The sequence below is a fragment of the Platichthys flesus genome, chromosome 21 (assembly GCF_949316205.1).
Source record: "Platichthys flesus chromosome 21, fPlaFle2.1, whole genome shotgun sequence".
Classification (NCBI taxonomy): domain Eukaryota; kingdom Metazoa; phylum Chordata; class Actinopteri; order Pleuronectiformes; family Pleuronectidae; genus Platichthys; species Platichthys flesus.
The window spans coordinates 14,202,624-14,223,599 of NC_084965.1; the positions used below are offsets into that span (position 1 = coordinate 14,202,624).

At 43.9% G+C, this 20,976-nt stretch overlaps 1 protein-coding gene across 1 annotated transcript in view; it reads right to left on the minus strand.

The window, feature by feature from the left end:
- The window catches only part of adarb2 (adenosine deaminase RNA specific B2 (inactive)), a 176,941-nt gene that overhangs the window by 49,127 nt on the left and 106,838 nt on the right, over positions 1 to 20,976 (minus strand). The window contains exons 2-3 of the mRNA XM_062379059.1: positions 15,123 to 15,209; positions 13,164 to 14,116 (exon numbers count right to left, since the gene is read on the minus strand). Coding sequence (XP_062235043.1) covers positions 13,164 to 14,116; positions 15,123 to 15,209 — 1,040 coding nt within the window. The remainder of the gene's footprint in view (positions 1 to 13,163; positions 14,117 to 15,122; positions 15,210 to 20,976) is intronic.

Genomic DNA, 20,976 nt, shown 5'->3' on the forward strand with positions numbered 1-20,976 from the left:
GACAGGAAGCTGGTTCTGGTTTTTGGGATCCTAGGTTAAAACCCTATGCATCTCCATTGATCTCAAACATGACCTTTCTGAAGCCTCATGCTCAGAAATCCGTTATAGTGACGGAAAACTAATCCCTGACTGCTTATACAAACCTAGCATTACTTACTCCTCAAATTGTGCCCTGTACCCTGATGCTGTGTGAAAACCAGTTTCAATGAGATCACTATTGGGGAGGGGGCTTCTGTTTTCTTTTGCTCACGGGGTTCTACCTACACATCCTATGTTGTGCATATTATATAATAATATATAATGCACGACAGCCTGTTCCAGGGGCTGAAGAATAACACTGAGAACATCCTCACACGGACGCGTGTTGTGTCACGCACCGCTGGCCACTTTTTGTTTATGCCTTCAGTGCAGAAAACAGCCTCTTGTCAACCTATATGCATCTGTCTGCAACTGTGGTGTTTCATTTCTGTATCAGTGGCAACAATGCTGGTCCATCATCCCCAGCAGAAGAGGCAGCGGGCCCGCTTGTCAGCCACCATGCAGAGGCAGGAAACAGGGCAGCGGGAATGGATTTGTTATGTACCTACTGACGCACAACCAGGTGCTCGAGCAACAAAAGTGTATTAAAAGTCACAGTGTGGGGATTCTGCACTGGTGGTTAAAGATATGCGCGGCTGTGAGGACAACTCTGTGACCGCTATTAGTAATTCATCATCTTCTTACCTTTTTCCAAGGTGTTGGATAAGTGCGGCGGAAGATGGGTCAAACTTTTTCTTACTTTAAAAGCTTAAATGTCACCGGGAGCCAAAACTTTTTCCTTTCAGACTCCGACTAAAGCATATGATAACTATTCATGCTGTGAGCTGTGGATTTTTTTCTTCTCACCATATAACACAATCTGTCAAAGCTTTATCACCGCTCGGTGTAGCCAATCGAATGGCTAATCAGCCCATCTAGCCAGAAGACTTTGTTCTAAAGTTCACGCTGCTGAGATATCTGTCAGCTGCGTGCTATGGGCCTCCTCTGTGATAGCGTGAGTGATTGGTACAAATGTTCGGAGGGCACGATTTGCTCTGGCCTCCAGGATGGCTCTCATCTGATCTCTAAGTGCTCTGCGAGGAGACGACGCCTGGCGAGGACATTATGACTCACGGCAACCCCCGGCTGTCATCTGTATGCAGAGTTCAGCACTTCCTGTGCCAGAGGGGGGAAGAAGCGCCATCAGAGGTCACCCCTCCAAACATCCCTCTGTGACAATGACAATGGAGACGGTATTAACAGGCAGCTTTGGGTCTGCCTCACAAATTTAGAGGTGACGCCTGTGACCTGAATCAGCAATTTGGCTGCTCCGGAAGGCATCGTTAAACACACACACACACACACACACACACACACACACACACACACACACACATACACACGCACACACACACATACACAAGAAAATCAGCTGATAATAGCAGAGAAATTAAAAGTTCAGTCAGGATCGAAATATATTTGCTGTTAACTACTCGTACGTGTACACAAGATGGCTGTTCGGGTATCTCGCGTCCATTTGGTGAGTAGGTTGTGCACGTCCTCAGAAATGAATGCAACTCATCAGCGTGATAAATGGAAGACAGACTTGTTTGTTCAAGTCCAGGATGCATTTAATACTTTTTTCTATCCTGATCTTAACATAAGACAAATGTTGATCTCCTTGTGTGTCGCCATCTTTTTTTAGGGTTAGATCCGGCAACTCCAGAAGTGGCGGAAAGAGTGGTCTGCGTCAAAGAGAGCTCTACACGTCTGAGGGGTGTGCCCTCTACTGGAAACCTCCAGTCACACTCAAACTACCTGAGAAAGTACGTGAACAATGGTGCTCACGATGCAGGCGGTTGCATAAGCGTGGTCAAAGTATACGGCGGCATACAGGTGTAGAGGCATTTATTTGAGTTGTGCATTCATACTCGGAGCACGAGCTGTACACAGACAGTACTAAGAAAGGTATTGTTAAATATTTCACCCTGCAATTTTACACACAAACACAGACACAGGCACACACACACACACACACACACACTCACACACACAGTGCCTGATCGCATTTACAAAATATGCACGGAGCGCCCTATCGTGGCATGCAGAGACCATCATGTAAACATAATGGTATACTACACTGCATATGACCCCAGTGTTTCATCGTGTGGCCCAGAGGGGGGGAACATAAAAATACATGAAGATGGAGAGGGAGCTCCATCCATAACCAAGTGGACAGTGGTTCCAGGCGGCACAGCGCAGGGCCTTTAACTAGCTGCCTGTTGTATACACATGGGCAGGCAGAGCTGAAATATGAGGACCGAGGACATGAGGTCTTCCCAGAATGCTAAACTCCCTCCCCCCCCCCCCACCCCCATCTCCCCCCGCACCATGCCCTGCAACCAATCTGACGCCTAATTAATCCTGAAGGTCTTTTGTTCCGCTGAGGTTTTCCTCTCTTTCTCCCCACTGCACTCCATCCATCCTCACCTCCCTTGCTCCCTCCGCAGCTCTCTTCTCGCCCCCCCCCAAACACACACATACACACAGAAATACACCTTATTCCAGCCTCTCCCGTTTGTCTCCCCCAAGGGAAACGAGTTGCAGCCCCCCCCAGAGAGCATGACAGAGCTAACAGATGTTTTTTTTTCATTTCATCCGAGGGATTATTCAGTTGAGAGAAATATGAATGACTTGTTGTTACATTGATTCCCAGTATTCCACTAATTATGCTCGTATGAGAAACTTTCATGGTCCTATTTATGCAGATGTGCAGCAATGTGGAGACAGTGATAAAGAGCAAAATGACATTTAGCAGCAGACTAATGTGCATCTTTTTCACTCGCAACCTCGAAGGGCTCAGACGTCGTGTCTTTGAAGGAGCAGCTCAACCTTTATGGAAATGCACAGATTTTTTGCCAAGGAACAGATAAGATGATAAATGCCAATCTCCTGCCTGATGACTGGTTAGCTTAGCTGAGCATACACACTGGAAACAGGGGGGAGTGTTAGCCTAGGTTTGTCCGAACTCTAATAACAGAAATCTGATGTTAAAAAAGGCTACAGGCTGATAAATAAATTGCACATGAGACCCTTTGAAATTCTGTGTTGCTATTTTTGATTTATGCGACAAATAAAAAAGCTTGAGGTTACAAACACATTAATTCTGGCCAGTATCGAGTTCACCACATGCCATTTGGTATGTGTGACAGTGCACTATTTGAAAAGATTCTGTATCTCAAAATATTTAAATATTTCTTATCAGTGATTAAAAATGGAATTTACACAAAATGTATTCTTTGACTCAACGAACTGTATAGGCCTTAATTATGGAAAATAAAATACTGTCAGCCCTGTACTTCCTCCAGTGAACGGTCAAGCAGAGAATACCAACATGAGACATGCTGCCTTTAATTGCATGATAATACAGTGACACAGTTATAAACACACGTCAGACTGAGGCAAACATCAACAAAACTACAGCAAAATGTAATATTTGTGAGATTATACTTGATCAAATCACTCGATGAACCACTTTCAAAAAATTTAAGTGAGACCCTGTGAGGGTATTTTTTGTCATACTTGAGGAGGTCGAGAGCTCGGTCTGTCACCCCTGTAACATTGGATTCTGACACTCTCAGCTTCAGCTGATTTATTCACCTGATATTCACTGAATGATTCAGTATTTTCTTTTTCACACTGGAGATTTTCCTTGTGCAGCTGCAGCACAGTGAGAAGCCACCTGAATGAGGAGAGGGTCACTGAACGTCACAGGCCACAAATACAACATGTGGTGAATGTCCCACAATTATTCAGCCCAGCAGCTGAAGTTTGATGATTCATTATTATATGAATGTTATATTTAATGTCATCAGTGGTCATTGGTCTACAAATCATTACCCAAATGACCAATTTTGTTTTGACACAATTGGGAAATCATGGTTATCAACCTGAACCATGATCTCGTCCACAACTGATCTGGAAGATTTCGTGTCTAAACCTCAATAAAACTTGATTATATCATTGTCACATTGTAAAAAGACATAATTTGTATTCATAAAATATCTTTGAAAATATGAAAATAAAATAGATCTAATCATTATTGCACAAACAACTACATAAAGTTATGTTTACTCTCAGTTGTTGGTACGACTTCTCGTTAAATATTCCGGGTTATAAATATAATCTATTTAAAGTACATTCAATACAAGACATCGAATGTAGCTGTAAATAAACCACATGTTGTTGTGGCTGCTGCTGCGTGTGTGTGTTTAAATCAGCATCTGTCGACCTGCCTACGTCTCCATTCGGCACGTGTGACAGGATGGTCCACGGCTCGGCGGCGGGAAGGTCATTTAAAGGCCAGACATCCAGACCTCCTCCCCCCCCCTCCTCTCCTGCCTGAGAGCCAGAGATAAACCTACACATGCCAGCCACACAGGACCAATGGTCGTGATTTATCGGCAGCCATTTGGTACCTGAACGCCTATGAAATTGTAATGAACTTGATTATGCTTTTAATGAAGTGTGAGAGGTTCTTCAGAAATGATTATAGCCGTGCTCCGGCTCACAGCTAGCGGCTGCGGAGGGGGTGTGAGAGAGAGAGAGAGAGAGAGAGAGAGAGAGAGAGAGAGAGAGAGAGAGAGTAGAGAACTGTCAGGAACAATGAGGACTTAGCGGCTGCTAAAGATACTGTACGGGGCGAGCAGGGGTGCCGGCTGGAGTGCCACGCTTCTTTGGAATAGATTACAGGGGCGTTTTACTGTGAACGCAAGGTGACTTGACCCGGCCGACCCCATTTGAATTCCTCCCTTCCAAAGGGCCCCCCCCCCCCCTCAAAGCTGCATGCTGACGCGCCACATTAGATTCAATGGCCTGCAGCCTCACATTTTGCATACATATTAGACAGCTGAGGATGATCCTAACCTTTGCATGTACGGGATGCCCCTATTCGGATGGAGCAACGTTATTGTTCGGTAATTTCACACACAAATCTCCACTGCACCACGCTGCCGCTTCTTTAAATACCACAGGATGATGTAGGTGGATGCTCAAAGGGCACACATACACTGGCTTTTTGCTCAAATTGCTATTGAACACTAACTGGCAAATTATAATGAGATACTTTATGAATGCACACTAGGAATCCCCGTTTGGTCTCATTTACAGAGGTCAGATAGCAGGACCCGGGGATGCTCCGTCCAACATAAGAACATAACATCATTATTAATACTTAGGTCTTATCAGCTCCACCATAAAGTGATGTTTTCACCTCTATCTGTTGGTGGTGTTATGTGAACCTTAAGGGTGATGCCCATAACTGTTCATTCCTCGTACACACAGGTCTCTGTCTCTTTCTTACATTAACCCTGATACAGCCTTTCTCTTCATGTAGCAGAACCTGGATCTAGAAAATGGGCTGGATTTCAAGATGGACGACACATCTCCACTTCCTCCGACGATCCAGAAATAAAGCCAGCGTTGGTATCTTCCATCTGTGTAGTAGCGAATGGGGGATAGATCCACGGTAGCCAGGTTCGATGATGCAAGCTCAACTAATCATGAGTCAGTCTCGGCTGTCAATCATGATGTTCATCCCATAGAGTAAATAACAAAATAAAATCGTCATCAAAAACGTAATGGAAAGGAAGCATTAACATACAAGTATGATAAGAACTAACTAAAGTGATAGAAAGTTTTTTTAAGAATTATTTTTAAATTCAGGCGCACGTCCCGTCCACTAACACGGAGACACACCAAACTTTTTTATCACCTTCCTTAACATTGGGAGATGATTGTGACTATTTTACACGGTCTATTGAATCTTTTTTTAATCTGCTTATTATTTGACCTACCAACAACTAGGTCAAGTACATGGTGACATAACAGGGCTCAGTACTAATTTACTGTCTTCTTTAAGATAGCTGAATCGATCAGATTAAGGGCCAAAATGCTGATTCATCCTTTGTATCTTATATATCATATCAGTTTTTGCTTTGTGTTTTTTGTTGTCTATACCATAAACCTGTGTGGATACAGAGACATAGGAGGTAACACCTCTCCTATCTATTATACTAACAAGTTTAAAAATGGCTCATCTAAACTGAGACAAGCAGACTGATAATCTACGCTTCTATATTGTTGATTGGATTTATTTCATATAAGGATTTTCAGGTTCTTGTTGACTTATCAACCAAAATACTAAAAAACCTTCAGGAAGTAAGTTTTCAAACACCTTTTATTCAAGCTAGTCCTGTGTACGGATCAGTTTGAGATATGGAATAAAGCCAATATTTATTAGGGATTAATTGATCATTGTCTCTTGGTCAAAGGATGCTTCTCCAGCTTTGGGTTTGTTGATTAGGAAAAGCTCCACATTGGTCTGTTGAGAGAATCTGTGTTTGCTCTGAGTAAAGAGCAGCAGGATCAAGACGTATGGACTAAACCAAACCTGCCTCCACTCAGGATGGTAAAATAAGATTCTGAGAATTACGTTGTATATCATTTACCTACAAGGCTGTGTGTGCTCTGTAAGTCCTGCTGAGACCGGCTCTTCTACCTCCTACTGTTCAAACTGGACATCTAGTCTGGAAGAAGAAAAGTGGATTTGTTTGATAGAATTTCCCCCTTTTACAGGCAATTGCATTTTGATGAGTAAATTAAAAAAATAAATAAGCTGACTGTAAATATGGATGATGACCAAGTTTTCTGTTCACACATTAAATATAGATATCATGGTGGAGCGAGCGATGTTTGCGGCGGCCCCTGCTGACACTATTTATTTATTCATTAGTATTTATGATTATGCTGTAATGTCTATTTTTTTAAAATCCTGTAACATCTTGTCTCATCTCTAAAATTAAATTTGCCATGTGTTTTTTCTTATGTACCTACATTTTAAATGACAATTAAAGGAAGCTCTCATTTAAAAATACATTAACCTGCAGAAAGGCTGAATGGTGAGTCACAGTATACAGAATAAACTGTACATCTGTAGCAGATATTTTCTTTCAATTTATTTCCATTCAGTATCTTGCCTAAGGACGCATGTGGAATGTGGAAGACTGGGATCAAACTGCCAACCTCCTGCTTAGAGGACGACCGGCTCTCCCACCTGATCCACAGGCGACCAAAGAACAGATTCTTTGTGCAGCCGAAGAGCCTCTCCTGTGTTTCACTGCCAGCGTGCATGAGACGGGACAGTTGCTTCCTACTACATGAACTTGATTACTACTCTGTGAAAAGCTGCACTGAAAATTGTGAGGCTGCTCAAAACTGTTTCCCTTTATAAACCAGAAGAACAAAAACAGAGCTGGGCCCTTTTAGCAATTATTTTTTCTTTTTTCATTTTGTGTTAGATTTTGATGATTAAGTATCTGTTGATACAACTACTTGCTGATTACTTCAGATACCAACACATTTGCAGACCGGCTGTTAACAAGCTGATTCTTTACAAACAAACAAACACATATTTCCTGTCGCCTGAGTAAACACTCGACAACTTTACATTCTATTCGACTGAGTGAGTAGAAAGTGATAAATGCAGATGTTTTATCGGGGGCGGTTTACACGGCGCCCCCAGCTGTACGGTGATAGTCACTGTTGATCCTGTTGCAGTAGCTGTCACCGTGTGTGAATGTGTTGCCGTCACTGTCCACATGCTGAGGCAGTAACACGTCTGCAGGGTCTCTGACGCTGTTAATCAACTCCTCTCTAATGTGTCATTCACACCTCTCTCTCTCTCTCTCTGTCTCTCTCTCTCTCTCTCTCTCTCTCCCTCTCTCTCCATCTCTCTCCCTCTTTCTCCGTCTTGGTGGATTTCTATCTGAGACCCGGCGCCCGGTTGTCGCTAATTTGTTGTGGCAATATTAATTAATGATCAGCCTGTCACAGCTGTTTATATTGAGACAGATTAGAAGGGGGAGAGATTAGACAAAGAAAACAATCTGCGAGCGGCGCGGCGGCTGACAGGGGTCACCTTCACGTGTCTGAAATCATATTCAATTTGCCGCGGCGGAGGCTGGGAAATTACTCCACTTGACCAGCCCGTATCCTCCTCTATCTGCGATGCTTCACTTTGAGAGATAACTAAATCAATTCACGCTGAGCCGCAGACAAGTGCAGGACAACGTGCGGTTGCATTGAATATCAGCGGACATGATGAACGTTTGAAATATTAAGTTTGTACCTTTATGTGACCAAAAAAAAAAGGAGAGAAGAAGATATGCTTAAATTTCCATGCGCTCCCTCCTCCATTAATCCTAATTTCCATTCAGCTCCGCCATCAATCACATTTCCCTATTCAAATGGAGCTTAATATGAGGTGGCAGAGCGCGGCGTCCTGACCACTGACCTCTGGACTGTCCTTCCTCACAGGCCCACCGACTCCCGCCGACGCCTCCACGCCGCCGCACACCAACTCTCCGGGCTCAGTTGACTTGGCAACACCGGGGAGGGTTAAGACGGCGACGGGAGATTAAGTGGCCAATCAAGGCCTGAGCGGTGGGGTAATCATTCCACTTGGTAAAATGGGTGCCTGGCTTACTCCGGCACTTTCTCACATCACTGTGCAGGCTTTAATAGGGCCGGATGTTTCCAGTGACTAGAGAGCTGTGGATTGGATATAACAACAGTTTCCTACCGGCTGATTACTAATAGGGACTGAGGGCTCTAGTCTAACAATCTGAGCTCATGGTTGAGAGTGCATTTAGCTCATGTCCGAATCCACTTTGTTAGTTTAACACGGGGGGAAAACAAGGTTCCTGTGTGCTTCACTACACAGGTGTGGTTTACTTTGTTGACAATGCTCCTTAGAATAAACTTGAAATAAAAAGTGACGTACTTCTCTTAGTACAAACTGCAGCTGCCTTCCACTGCCTCTACACATCAACGAGCCAACAATGTACCTAACCACAACTCATTTTAAGACCAACAGGGTAATGGGCACTCTAATGTACGCACATAACTTTGCGCGTAAACATATTTAAACAACACGGATGCTTGAAGTGAGAATTAGAATTAGATGAGCTCAATAAGTGAGAGACTGAAAAAGTTGTGGTGCATAAAGTCTTTAGCACGAAGCTGTGAAGGCCATATTTGTCAATTATTAATAAGGTAATGCATTACTTTTAGTACCCCTCTTCACCCCTCCTCACCATTCACTGAGCTACCATAAACTGTACATGCGCTATTGAGCAAGGCAGTCCACTCCCAGACACACTGAGAGAGCTGCTCAATGTGGATGAGTGTGGTTGTACTGAGCATCTCTCAGGGACGTATAAGTGGAAGTCAATGTGAGGCAGGGCACCTCTGCAGAACCTATTCTCACTTTATTTCCCTGGATAAATAAAGGTTAAAGGAAGGAATACAAAATTAAAGCCCTTGCTGGAAGATAAATAGCTCTTTAATGTCAAGCAGACTATGGTCCCGTACCTCCTCTCTTGGAGTGATTGTTAAAGTCGATTCCCACAGAGCAGAGGAGGGACACAGGAGGGAATAGGCTATATCACTGCAGGGAGTAATACAGCAGGCGTCAATGTGTACTTGTCAGTCTGCTCGTATTAGTTCTTAGTATGTATGTGAAACCAGGAAGCTCTGAGAGGAATACAGCAAAATGTTTGAATATTTCATTCAAGTGGGACGGGGTATAGTTCAGCTCAACACTAGCGTGTTGAGCTAATACTGCTCCTCATCCTCACATTCCACTCTGCTGAGTTCAGACAATATCCTTAACTAGAAATATCGCGCTGCAGCTATATGCCTTCGCCAACCAGTGCAGTTTCCATCTCCATACATTTGTTTTCCAGATTCATATGAGGTCACTGTGACCTTTGACCAGTGGCCACTGAAAACTAATCAGTTAATCTTTGTGTCCAGGAGAAAATGTTGAGTTATCACCAGCATACACATACTCACATTTCTGGTACTAGACGATTTTTGGACATTTCTGTTTAAAAATGGCTAAAAACAATTAATTGACTATCTCACTGTTGCTACCTCATCCTGAGAGTAGTGGTTGATTTCTGGTTGTCTTCGGGAACTGCCATGTTTATCCAGGGGTCAATAGGGGCCCATGAACACATTTTTGCCCCGAGACCACCCTCTCCAAGGAGGTGGCTCGAACCAAATCTCCACCACTGTATTTGAGCGTTGAATCATTTTCTTCTTCTCCATGTCCCTGAATTCATTTTAAAAGTCGGAGTAGAAGTGTTGTCTTAACCCTTTGCATTACCTCTGACCCTGAGATATACATCAGCTTCTGGTTATCCTTGTGGGTCTCTGTCAAAGTAAACCCATCAATCACCAGGTTGTGCATTTAAGTTCTACAACACCACAGGGAATCATTTTAATGACGCAGAGCATCTATAGCTAGCAGGAAGGTTTGTTTTGTGAACATAGAGACAGCTCATAGGTACAGTACAACATATAAAACTAATGAGGGGCTTTCAGCAAACATGTGGCTGATGTCCTGTAAACGTGTCAACCTCAAGTGTTTTCCAGAGCTTGAGGTCATATTCATTGATTGTGATCATCATTCTTGTTTTCACAAAAAGCGACGATAAAGGACGAACGAGAAATCACTCTCGTCAGACTTTTTATCAGGTCACTAACATTCAGCTAGCTACAGATACAAGACACATGGATTAATATCAGAGTCCCAATTTATTTTTATTCCGTCACCTCTGAAGTCGTCACTTATACTTACTAATAATAACGATATTCCTAACTTGCAATACCACTGATATTTGCCCGGCAGGTGATTTTGTTAAAAGAACAGCTTTAGACATATAACCACTCCACTTTCCCTTTCCTGTTTTTTTCAAATCATATCAACATCAGTGCGTAAAATTCAACATAAACCAATAAAAACTGGGTATAGTGTAATTTCTTAAAGAAATGGTTTGTGCTAGATTCTGCCTGGGTCCATTAACATATTCTCAATGAGCCTTAATCCTGCTACAGGTATGGAGCAAGAGGAAATTCAATTCTAGGCGGAAAGAAATGGAGCTGGCACACACGCAGTGTGTTGGCTCACCTCCACAATGTTTTTTACGCGTCACATCTGCAGCGTAGTCAACCGCTGCCCATGCAATTAGTGCTTGGCAAGAGGATTGAACATAGAGAGAGCGTATGTGAGCTGGAAGGTTTCACATCGCCCCGACACAGCAGCTGAGACGTGCAACACGTCCTGCCCACAAACACACGTCAGGTCACGTGTGCGTTTTAACACGGCGGTATACATAGTGTATACTCGCCTTCGTCCTCTTGCAGATGAAAATAAAAATGCCTCTCCAGCCTGGCAGATGGCGCGGCTGACTTTCAAGAAATTCAACAAGCGAGTGCTTTCTGGAACTAAACGAGTGCGGCAAATCCTCTTAAAATCCTCTTAGACACTGGGCAGCGGGGAGAAAGAGAAAAAGTTTTCTCCCGGGCAAACATGTGCAGGTTTGTTGGGTTGATGTCGTGCTCTGGGGGAAGGACACAGTCGACAGTTTATTTCTTCGAGCCCGGGAGAGAATATTAATGTGACATGTAGCCTAAAGGACGCGCAGCCCGACAAGATGGTGGCGGGAAGCTTCAAGGAAAGACTTTGGGGAGAGGATGGGAACGGCTTAATTTTTGGGATATAAGACTTCAAGAGCATGGTGCTTTACACATTATTGTGTGTTGTAATAGTACAGCAGAGGCAATGTACTTTAGTTTCACAGTCAGTTGTGCACAGTCTCTCATTAACCAGCCCCTACTCACTACAGAAGGACTAAGGTGAAGACTCTCTGCTCAACAGCCAAAGAAAAAAACGCTTCTGGACGATACCCATATTTTATACGTTTACTTTACATTTAGAATTAAAACACTTAACAAAAATGCACTATAAATGAGCATATTATGTCAAAATAAACCTTTGATGCGCTGCAGATTTGACCTGTGTCGAACATGACACTACACTACACTAGTACACCATCGGATGTAGTAAGGACGTATGCCAAAACTTAAAATCGATCTGTGAAAATGCTGGCAAATACAAACATGTCCGTCTTTATCCTCACACTAATTCAGATATTTTTGAGCGGAACAGGAAGGAGTACAATCAAGAGAGAGAAAAAGATGAGCCGTGCTGTCCTCTCACCTCTCGTCCCCCCCCAGCTTTTCTTCCTGTCAATGTATGATGATATATATTGCTGGTTGACAGTTGTAAACTACTTTTCACAATGTTCCGTGGAAAGCAATGAGTCTATAAAAACTTTGGGACAGCACTACAAAATGGGAAACTCACAATACAGTGATTAGTGAGTGATGCGGACACAGCCCTGCTGGGATATAAAGTTTGTCTCAACGCAAACAATTGTCAACAACTAAAACCGGCGTGACTATCTACTCTGTGCAGTTTTCGTATCCAATGAGTTTCTGCAGCTGAAATGAAGTTTTGAACTGGCTGTCAACAAGTGCCAGCCAGCCCAGCCGCTGTGTCTTTAGGCTCTCCAATTTTCCTCAAGTTTCTCAAAAATGAGTTTCCTCGCTCTGATTGCTATTTACATAGTTGGTTAAATGAGCACGGGATTGGGCGGTTTGTTTGTCAGCGCGCTCTTTGCTTCCCTATCTCCTTTGGGCAACAGATCGAATTAATGTTTGCAGACACTGTGATGCCACACATGAGGAAGCAGGAGTTTTTTTGCAAAATTACAAAACTCTACCAATTACAGCTCAGCAAACACACAAGACGTCGGGAGGAAGAAATCACATTAGGGGTGTGGTGCAGGTTTCTCTTATGTTAGAAGCACAAGGGCAATGATTAGCTTAATTTACATGCTTTTCAATTAAAATAGAGCAACAAACAGTTCACCCAAAACTCTGGCTTTGTAGAGCACAGAAAACTCTCACATCTGGGACTTAGATTTTCACTACATGTGCTCTTTTTGACAGGCTAAATGTCAGCTTGTGTTCACATGTCTTTATCAGCACTGTCTCTCCTTCCATCCCCACTCCGTTTATCTCCTATGTCCCCTTCTCCTTAATTACTTGTTGGACGGTGTTTGGCTTTTCCCTGCACGCCTGCTGTTTTGGTCATTACAGGCCCCTGTAGGAAGTGAAGTGGCTGCCGAAGAAGCTTAGCAGAGGACAGGCGCAGGCGACGTGTCTGTACTCACCTGGGGTAAATGAGGACAAGTCTTCCTGCTGGCTTTGAGGCCTGTTCTCCCCTCAGGGGCCGTCCTGATGTTGAAGAGGGCCTGAAGAGCACACTGGGCTGCCTGGGTCTTGGCCAGCTTCTTGCTGCGACCGCAGCCCTCAAATATCCGCCCGTCCACGCGCACCGCCATCACAAAGCTATGCAGCCGTCGGCCTTCGGCTCGCTCCGAAAGGCAGGCGTAGCGCAGGCCTGGCCGGAGCTCATTTAACAAAGCCACAGCACTCTTGGGGGCCTCGGGCTCTGGGACAATCCCGCCCAGCCTCTGCTGCGCCTGCACCATCAGGTCCAAGGTGTGGCGAAGCAACCGTCCATGTCTCAGAAGCTCGCTTGATAGCAGCTCGCTCTCAGCGTCTGAGTTGCAGAGCGAGAGGCCATCAGAGCAAGGCGAGGACTCAAATTCCTTGAAGAGCGTGTCAGGGATGTCTGCCTGGTCTGAAGTGAAGTCGGCCGAAGGGTTGGAGATGTTTCCCATGGCGAGGTGAGCCTGAGGAGCGTTGGGGAACTGGATGAAGGACTTGAGGGCCAACTCGGCAGCCCTCATCTTCGCTTTCTTCTTGGTGGGGCCCGTGCCCTCGAAGGTCAGCCCGTTCACCTCCACAGCGATGGAGAAGACCGGAGCGTGCACGGGGCCTGTCTGCGACACCATGCGGTACTGCAGGCCCGGCCGCAGCTCATTCAGCTGCACCAGGGCGTTCTTTGGAGCCTCAGACCAGGACAGTTTCTTATAGATGAGACGGAGGTGACAAATGTGGCCATTGTTGTCTTCCTCCAGCGGCCGTTTCCTCTTCAGACCAGAGCCGCCACTTCTCGTGGAGTCGGAGCAGAAGAGCGACTGGCACTCTGCAGATCCTGCGGTGCGATCCTCTAAGTTACCGATGTTACGGTTCTCTTTTACTTCTGCACTGCTGGTACCTGCAAGGAAAACCACGAAAGGAGAATCATTCACTGTTATAAAACATAACCTCAAAATACAATGAGGAAGAAAAGCATGTGACAATCACATTTATCCCGTCTGAACAAAAGGAATGAAGGAAAATCTCTCAAGGCAGATTGAGCCACTTGACACACAAGGAAATAGTGATGAACAAATTTACAATCATGATTCCAGCCCACTTCATACCACAGGGCTCTACCACATTTAAGTGTTTTTAAATCCAAATACGAATCCCCCTAAAAATGGTGATGTTATCCGGCAAATCATTCTGTAATCTGCCTACAAATTGGTTGGGAATCTGTTTCACGGGTGGGAAACATTGCCCCCCCCCCCCCCGGCCAACGGCAACGCATCAATCCTATTTGTAGTGGGGGAAGGGGGGCTGGCGATGGCGTGGAGTGGCAGCCATTCTGATAAAAAGAGAAAAGAAATGTCTGTGGCCCGCTTTATTTCACACTTGTATCTAAAGTCTGAACAGCTATGATACGCTCTTCAAACCCAGTTACAGGGAAGTGGTGACGTGTTACATTTTTGGTTGGATAAATGAAGGCTGGGATCAAGTTCTGGGATCAAAGCCCTATGAGATGAATTGTAATTTGTGAATATGGGCTATACAAATAAAATTTGATTGATTTGATTGATTGATTGATCAAGTTGTGGTGTTCACCGGTGGGCTAATGGCAGCGCAGAGCGATGTGCGTGCGGGCGTGCATTTACTTATCTATTTCTAATTTATCACAAACCCTCAAATGTAATATTTAATAGCTCACTTTTGCAAGATAACACAGACATTTTAGCGCACACGCTGACACCCAGGCACAATCAAAAAGCCCATTTCCCCAAATAATGAATTATGTGGGTGACAGGCAGATCATTTGCATATTAGGCCGACCACCGAGAGAGTTGGCGCAGCTTGCCAACAGAAAGAGAGAGAGAGAGAGAGAGAGAGAGAGAGAGAGAGAGAGAAAAGATGCAGCAGCTTACTTAAACTGTCCTCGTCCTCTGTGCTGCTGGTCCCAGGGCTTATGTACTTGAAGGGAGCGATCAATGCCGACAGCGTACTGACTTTCTCTGGAGGAGAGACAAGAGACACGCAGAGTCAACAGGAGGGCAGCAGCGGGGATGTTCTGATGGTTTTATCGATGAAAAGCCGAAGATCAGCGTCGGCCCAACACGGAGACAGAGACGGAGCTTAGGTGAGCAGGGGTATGCACACAAGGCGGCTCCTGTCCCCCGCACATAAATCATACACGCCCCACACACAGACACACACACATACACAACCTAGCACACACACACCCTGGATCCGTCTGCATATGGAAAATCGAAAAAATTTAAAATAAATATAAAACATAAAGTGAACTCATATTGTAGTCTTTGCAATGGAAGTTTTCTGGAAGGTGGTGACAGGAGAACTCAGGCAGCAGCTGATGTCTTATGCAGAGGAGTTTACAGAGAGACAGAGCAACATGAGCAACTGTCATCTCCCCACGTCTGAAGATGTCTCCCACAGCATCCCAGTATATCTCCTTCACCCTGCGTCACCCATTCTAACAGCACGTCCATGAAAATCTAGAATTGGTTTTAAGTTACATGTAAACTCATGCTCCACTTCCGATTCAGTCTTAACAGCGTAGTCAACATCACGAGTGACCCTAGAATGTCCCCCTTAGGCCGTCTGTTCCGCTTCATTGGTCGACAAGTTTCATTCACAAGGAGCAAAAATAGTAATTTTCACATATCAGAACAGCTTTGTTTTCTGTTATAATAGTTTCTTAAGTAAAGTTGTCTTTAACTAATACATGTTAGATGAGAGAGTATTTTATACTCCAGCTGGTGATGCTTCCCTGTGAGGTGTTATAACAGATGATGCCACTGGACAGAGAGTTGCATTAAGACCCAGAGGAAAGTATCTATCTAGTCTGATCTATAGGTTCATCTGCCAATAAGGTGACGGATGGTGGAAGAAGGGTCTTAGCAAATTGGCAGCCATGACGTTGATGATGAAGATGATATGCTGGACAGAGTTTTCATTATCTCCGACAATGGAGGTTATGATTTCATCCCTGTCCATTTTTCTATGAATGTTTGCAATTTACGTTAGCAAACAAAAATCTGGACCTACTGAACTTAAATATGGTTTTGTAAAGCGACTGTTGGGCCCTGGCAGAGATATGCCACCTACTGAGTGCCCTCATAACTTTAGATAATGTAGTCTTAGCTGTGTATTTTACCTTCGTCAATTTCTGTTTCATATCTAAGTGGTAAAGGCTTCACTATGTTACACAACAGACTGTCTGCTTATGAATAACACGTCTAGACAACTCGCCAATATCGTTCGTACCTAAGCAAAATTCCCCAAACTGTTGCCACCTCCTCATGAAAACTACTGACAGGGCGCTAGACACGGTATTTAACTATTTACTTGTAATATCATTTGTTTTTAATTGAACTACGAGACAATTAAAGCTCACATGAAATGATATTTGACATGTAAAGGTATTTCACGGTATTCCTTTGTCTGGCTCCTTCTCATCTAGACAATGTAAATCCTCCACACGGACCCAACACTTGTGGTGGAAAACTTCCTCTCTTCATCAGCGCTAACCTGTCGACAGCAGCTCTCACTCGCTCCTCCCTGGGGTCTGCTGCTGTCCAGGTGCGCGTGCTGTTTACAGTGTGAAGGGCTATTAGGGCCGTCGCCTGATCTGGCGCTCGCCATGCAGCGATGAGCAGAATTGACAGACCGGTCTGCCTCCTAATTACAGCCCCTCTCTTTCCCCAACATCAGCTGATGGTCAATAAGAAAGGGGGGGGGGGGGGAAGTAGGAAACAAGCGAGAGGAGGAAATGGAGTTTGTGTGTGGAGAGTAAGAAGGTGAGGCTGAGGTGAAGACTCCTTCTACCCTCCGACGTCCTGCAGAAGCATTAAGGCCTGTAATGGCGACACATTAGAGTGCCATAAAGACGTTTTGATAACGGCGAAAGGTTGAGAATGAGCTTGGCCCCCCTGCTGTTCTCTCTCACTCTTCACTAGAGGGCCTCGATGAGTCACTAACTTGTATGGTTTCACTCTAAACACAGAGGCTGGAGCTGCACCGGTCCTATTGGGCCAAAATCACAATACAGGCATTTGCATTCTGACCTAATTACGGACTGAAGCCCATCACAAGCAGCAATTTGGCCCGACATGACTCCCTCGGCCAACAGGGTCATTATCTAGGCCATTTTCAAATCAGTCTATATTGTTTTAGAGCCTATTTACAGTAAAAACATGGCTGGCTGGTGTGTTGACCAAAGTGGCCGAATTAGGAGCGGTTAAGTGTCGGCTGGCGCAGCATATTCCAACTCTTTCTTTTATTTCTACACAAATGGCATTTTCTCTTTTTGTGTGGAGAAAAAAAGACAAACATTCACATTAGGATGAAATTACACAGCGTGGTCAGCAATTACCACGCAGGAGCCTGAGCCTTTACACTGGGGACCGAAAAACCTGTAAAGTATCTTTGATAATCCTGTTTTGCCAAAAGGGTCTGAACCACCCACTCGCCAGCTACTGCCAAGTCAAAAGACCCAGTGGGCACTAAGATACCTGCGCCTGGTGTAAACACATGCACACAGTGTATACACGTGAACAAGTCATGAGTTTTAAAAGCAGCTGCTACAGCATAAACAAATTTATTCCGTGTGGAAAATAAGCCAAAGCTGTGAACATTCAGATCGACAGGTTGCAACACCAAAACAGAAGCCAGCATGTTTATGTCTTATTAATTGTAATAAATATATTCTAGTAGTTAAAGTTCTGACCATTTCTATATTTGGTTGCCAAATATGAGCAGAGATGATTCATTGTTTCGGCTGTGGGTATTAACCTTCGACATAAAGATGGACGACATGCTCCCCATAAGTGAAGCCAAAGTGTCTCGCTCGCCTCCTGGTGACGGCTGCAGTGTAGGTAATAAATCTTGCCTCCTCCATGTTAGTGGATGAGAGACAGTCAAAGAACACGTAAAAAATATTTTTCTCCGCGATGGTTTCTGTCATTATATATGTATTTATTAGATCCTATATAATACAGCTGCAATGGAAAGTTACTTTCAAAGGGATTTCAGGAGGTTGCAAACATGACATTACAAACACAATCAATACAAAAATGTGAATAGATGCGAATTATCTTCACCCGCTGGAGTTGAAATATCGACTTGAACTAGAGCGAAATATTTGCGTTACGCAATGTCTGAGAAGCTTGGACTCCAAACCTATTGGAAATGAAGGTGAAAATGATCGCTGCTGAATGTGTATGATACCACTAGCCTTATGATGATTTATATCGAGACTGGGTGATGAAGGACAGGGCTTGGCAGAAAGTGAGCCAGGAAGTTGGGCTATCTGGAAAGAAACAGTCACCAGAGTTATTGTGCCACTGACCATCATTCGTACAAACTGACATCACCATCTCTGAAACACCAGCGACATAAAGAGGAAACAAATCCTCTGAACTATCCTCAGTGTTTGCTGATGTGTTGGACTCATCACTGGGTGGAGTAAAAACCTGAATTGGCTCCTATTCTGTATTCAGAGGATATCTATTCAGGTGACTGAGTTCACAGACAGTCGGCCAGTCAATAGAGCTTTTCTCTAAAGAGCTCTTCAGGTCTGTTTAATTTCAAAAACAATTCTTCTCCCTTTCAAAGGACCACGGTTCATTTCAAATGTCTCAGGAAGCAGCTATTGAGTAGAAAATATCATGTTTTCAATAACACTGATGCTGAATCAAATGCGCAGTGGTAAGCAATGCAGCTTAGAGGTCATCCTCCAAATGCCACCTCTGATCGTTTTCTGACAGGTTTATGAAGCGCAGACACAAGCACACTTGGCTCTGATTTATGACTGGGCCGTGTGTAACATCAGAGGCAGTGTTTGTTGGTGTATTTCAGTATGCGCTTTGATTGATTTTCCCACAGAGATACAGCATATTTTTCAGCCCTGTAAATTAAAATACGCTGCACAGAGCTCACGTAGAGCAGATTTATTTCAAAATAAATGCTTTATTGTGGCAACAGTGTACAGCTTTACAGAAGGATCCCTGATACTAAGTTTATCTTAAATATTCTTTCAATGGTTGATGAAAGGAAATATCTTTCTTCCTTACAGAGACTTTTCAAACGTAAACGTCCTATGCGGAGTTTCAACGACATGCACACTTAAAAGTGTAATACACATTTTACATTTGTTTGGACGATAGAGTAAAACCGGAGGAGAATGTATGGACCAGACATTTTTTCTTATTATCGATACAATGAGAAGCATCTTCAGAAGGAGACTAACATAGTGTTAGATGATGGTGTTTATATGAACTATAACAGTGTACTAAATACTCCAATACAAGTAATGGTCATGCACTGTGTGTAAGCAAAATGCACTTAAGAGTATCCAATGTAAAGTAAGGTACTAATGTGTGACTATTATGCTATTTTGAAAACTAATTATGATACATTATCATAATATTTCTTGACATCAGCATTACGTGAAGCCTCAGTTCAGAGCTGAGTGGAAAACTCCTGCCTGTTGCAAAGTTCATCAAATGTGCCACCACAGTTACCTCACATGCCCTTCACGCTACCTGTCATCCATCCCTTCTCATTCACCAGCAGACGGGCTGGATGAGACAATGGGTGCCAATAGTTTCAGCTCACTACGTCTATCTCCCCGACTGCACCAGGACACGGTGAGAGAGAGAGAGAGAGAGAGAGAGAGAGAGAGAGACAGAGAGATATGGGGGGGAAAGGAGAGAGATTCGCATTTGTTTCCACAGCACAAAGGCAGTGAGGCAGAGGAGAACCAGGTTAGATAGGGGGAGCCTCAGTCAGACGACCGACTGATTTGTGAACATCCTCGTGAATCAATGCTACATGTACACAGGATGCAATATACCTATGAAGTTAACATTTAAGGAGACATATTACACGTATATTCAGGTTTTTGTTTTGCTTTACTGTCCAGAAAACATCCCTTTTCTCATACAGTTCAATACTGCAGCTCCTCTTTTCAGTCTCTCAACCACTTCCAGCATGTGTAGATATATCGGACCCTGCTATCGGTAATGTAGCAGGACATAGAAGAGCCACGTTGGACCCGAGTCACCAAGCTGTCCTTTCATTTTGACCTCAGGGCCACACCTGTTTTGAGAGTGTTGATGCCATTATAGTGACAAACTCTGTCCAAAGACATCTGGACAGATTCAAACACACACACAGAGACACACACGATATTGGAATGTGAAAATAATACCAGCCACGCTGTCGCGGCTGATAATAAAGGGAATTGAGAAGCACCCAATTTCAAGCCACTTAGCAGTGCAGGACTGTAACTGCACTGTAAAAGTAAAAAGTATTTTTGCTTTTAAATATCATCTCTGACGTCGCTGTCGAGCTTCGACGACAAAGATCCATCCTAAGCAAAAAAAAATTGAACTCATGGGAAGTATCTGTAATGTGGGAAGACATGCCATTTAACTAATACATTTAGTTTAAGTCTATATTTCACTCAGTTCTCTGATGCTGGGCACGATTTATATTGACTGTTGTGTAATAACGAAGTGTCAGCTGGGGACACCTGTTCCTCATTGACAACCTTCAGTGGTGTTCTTTCTTAACCGTCTACACAAATGCATGAGTTTCTCTGCCGGACATTTACGTTTTAATTGAGGTTGTGAGTGCAGTTACACACTTACCGAAGCTACAGTGTGCATGTTCTGAAATAAGTCGAGTTATCCTTTAATAGAGGGCAGAGGGAGAAAAGGAGGGGTGGGATGTGTTAGCACAGACTGATGGATATTT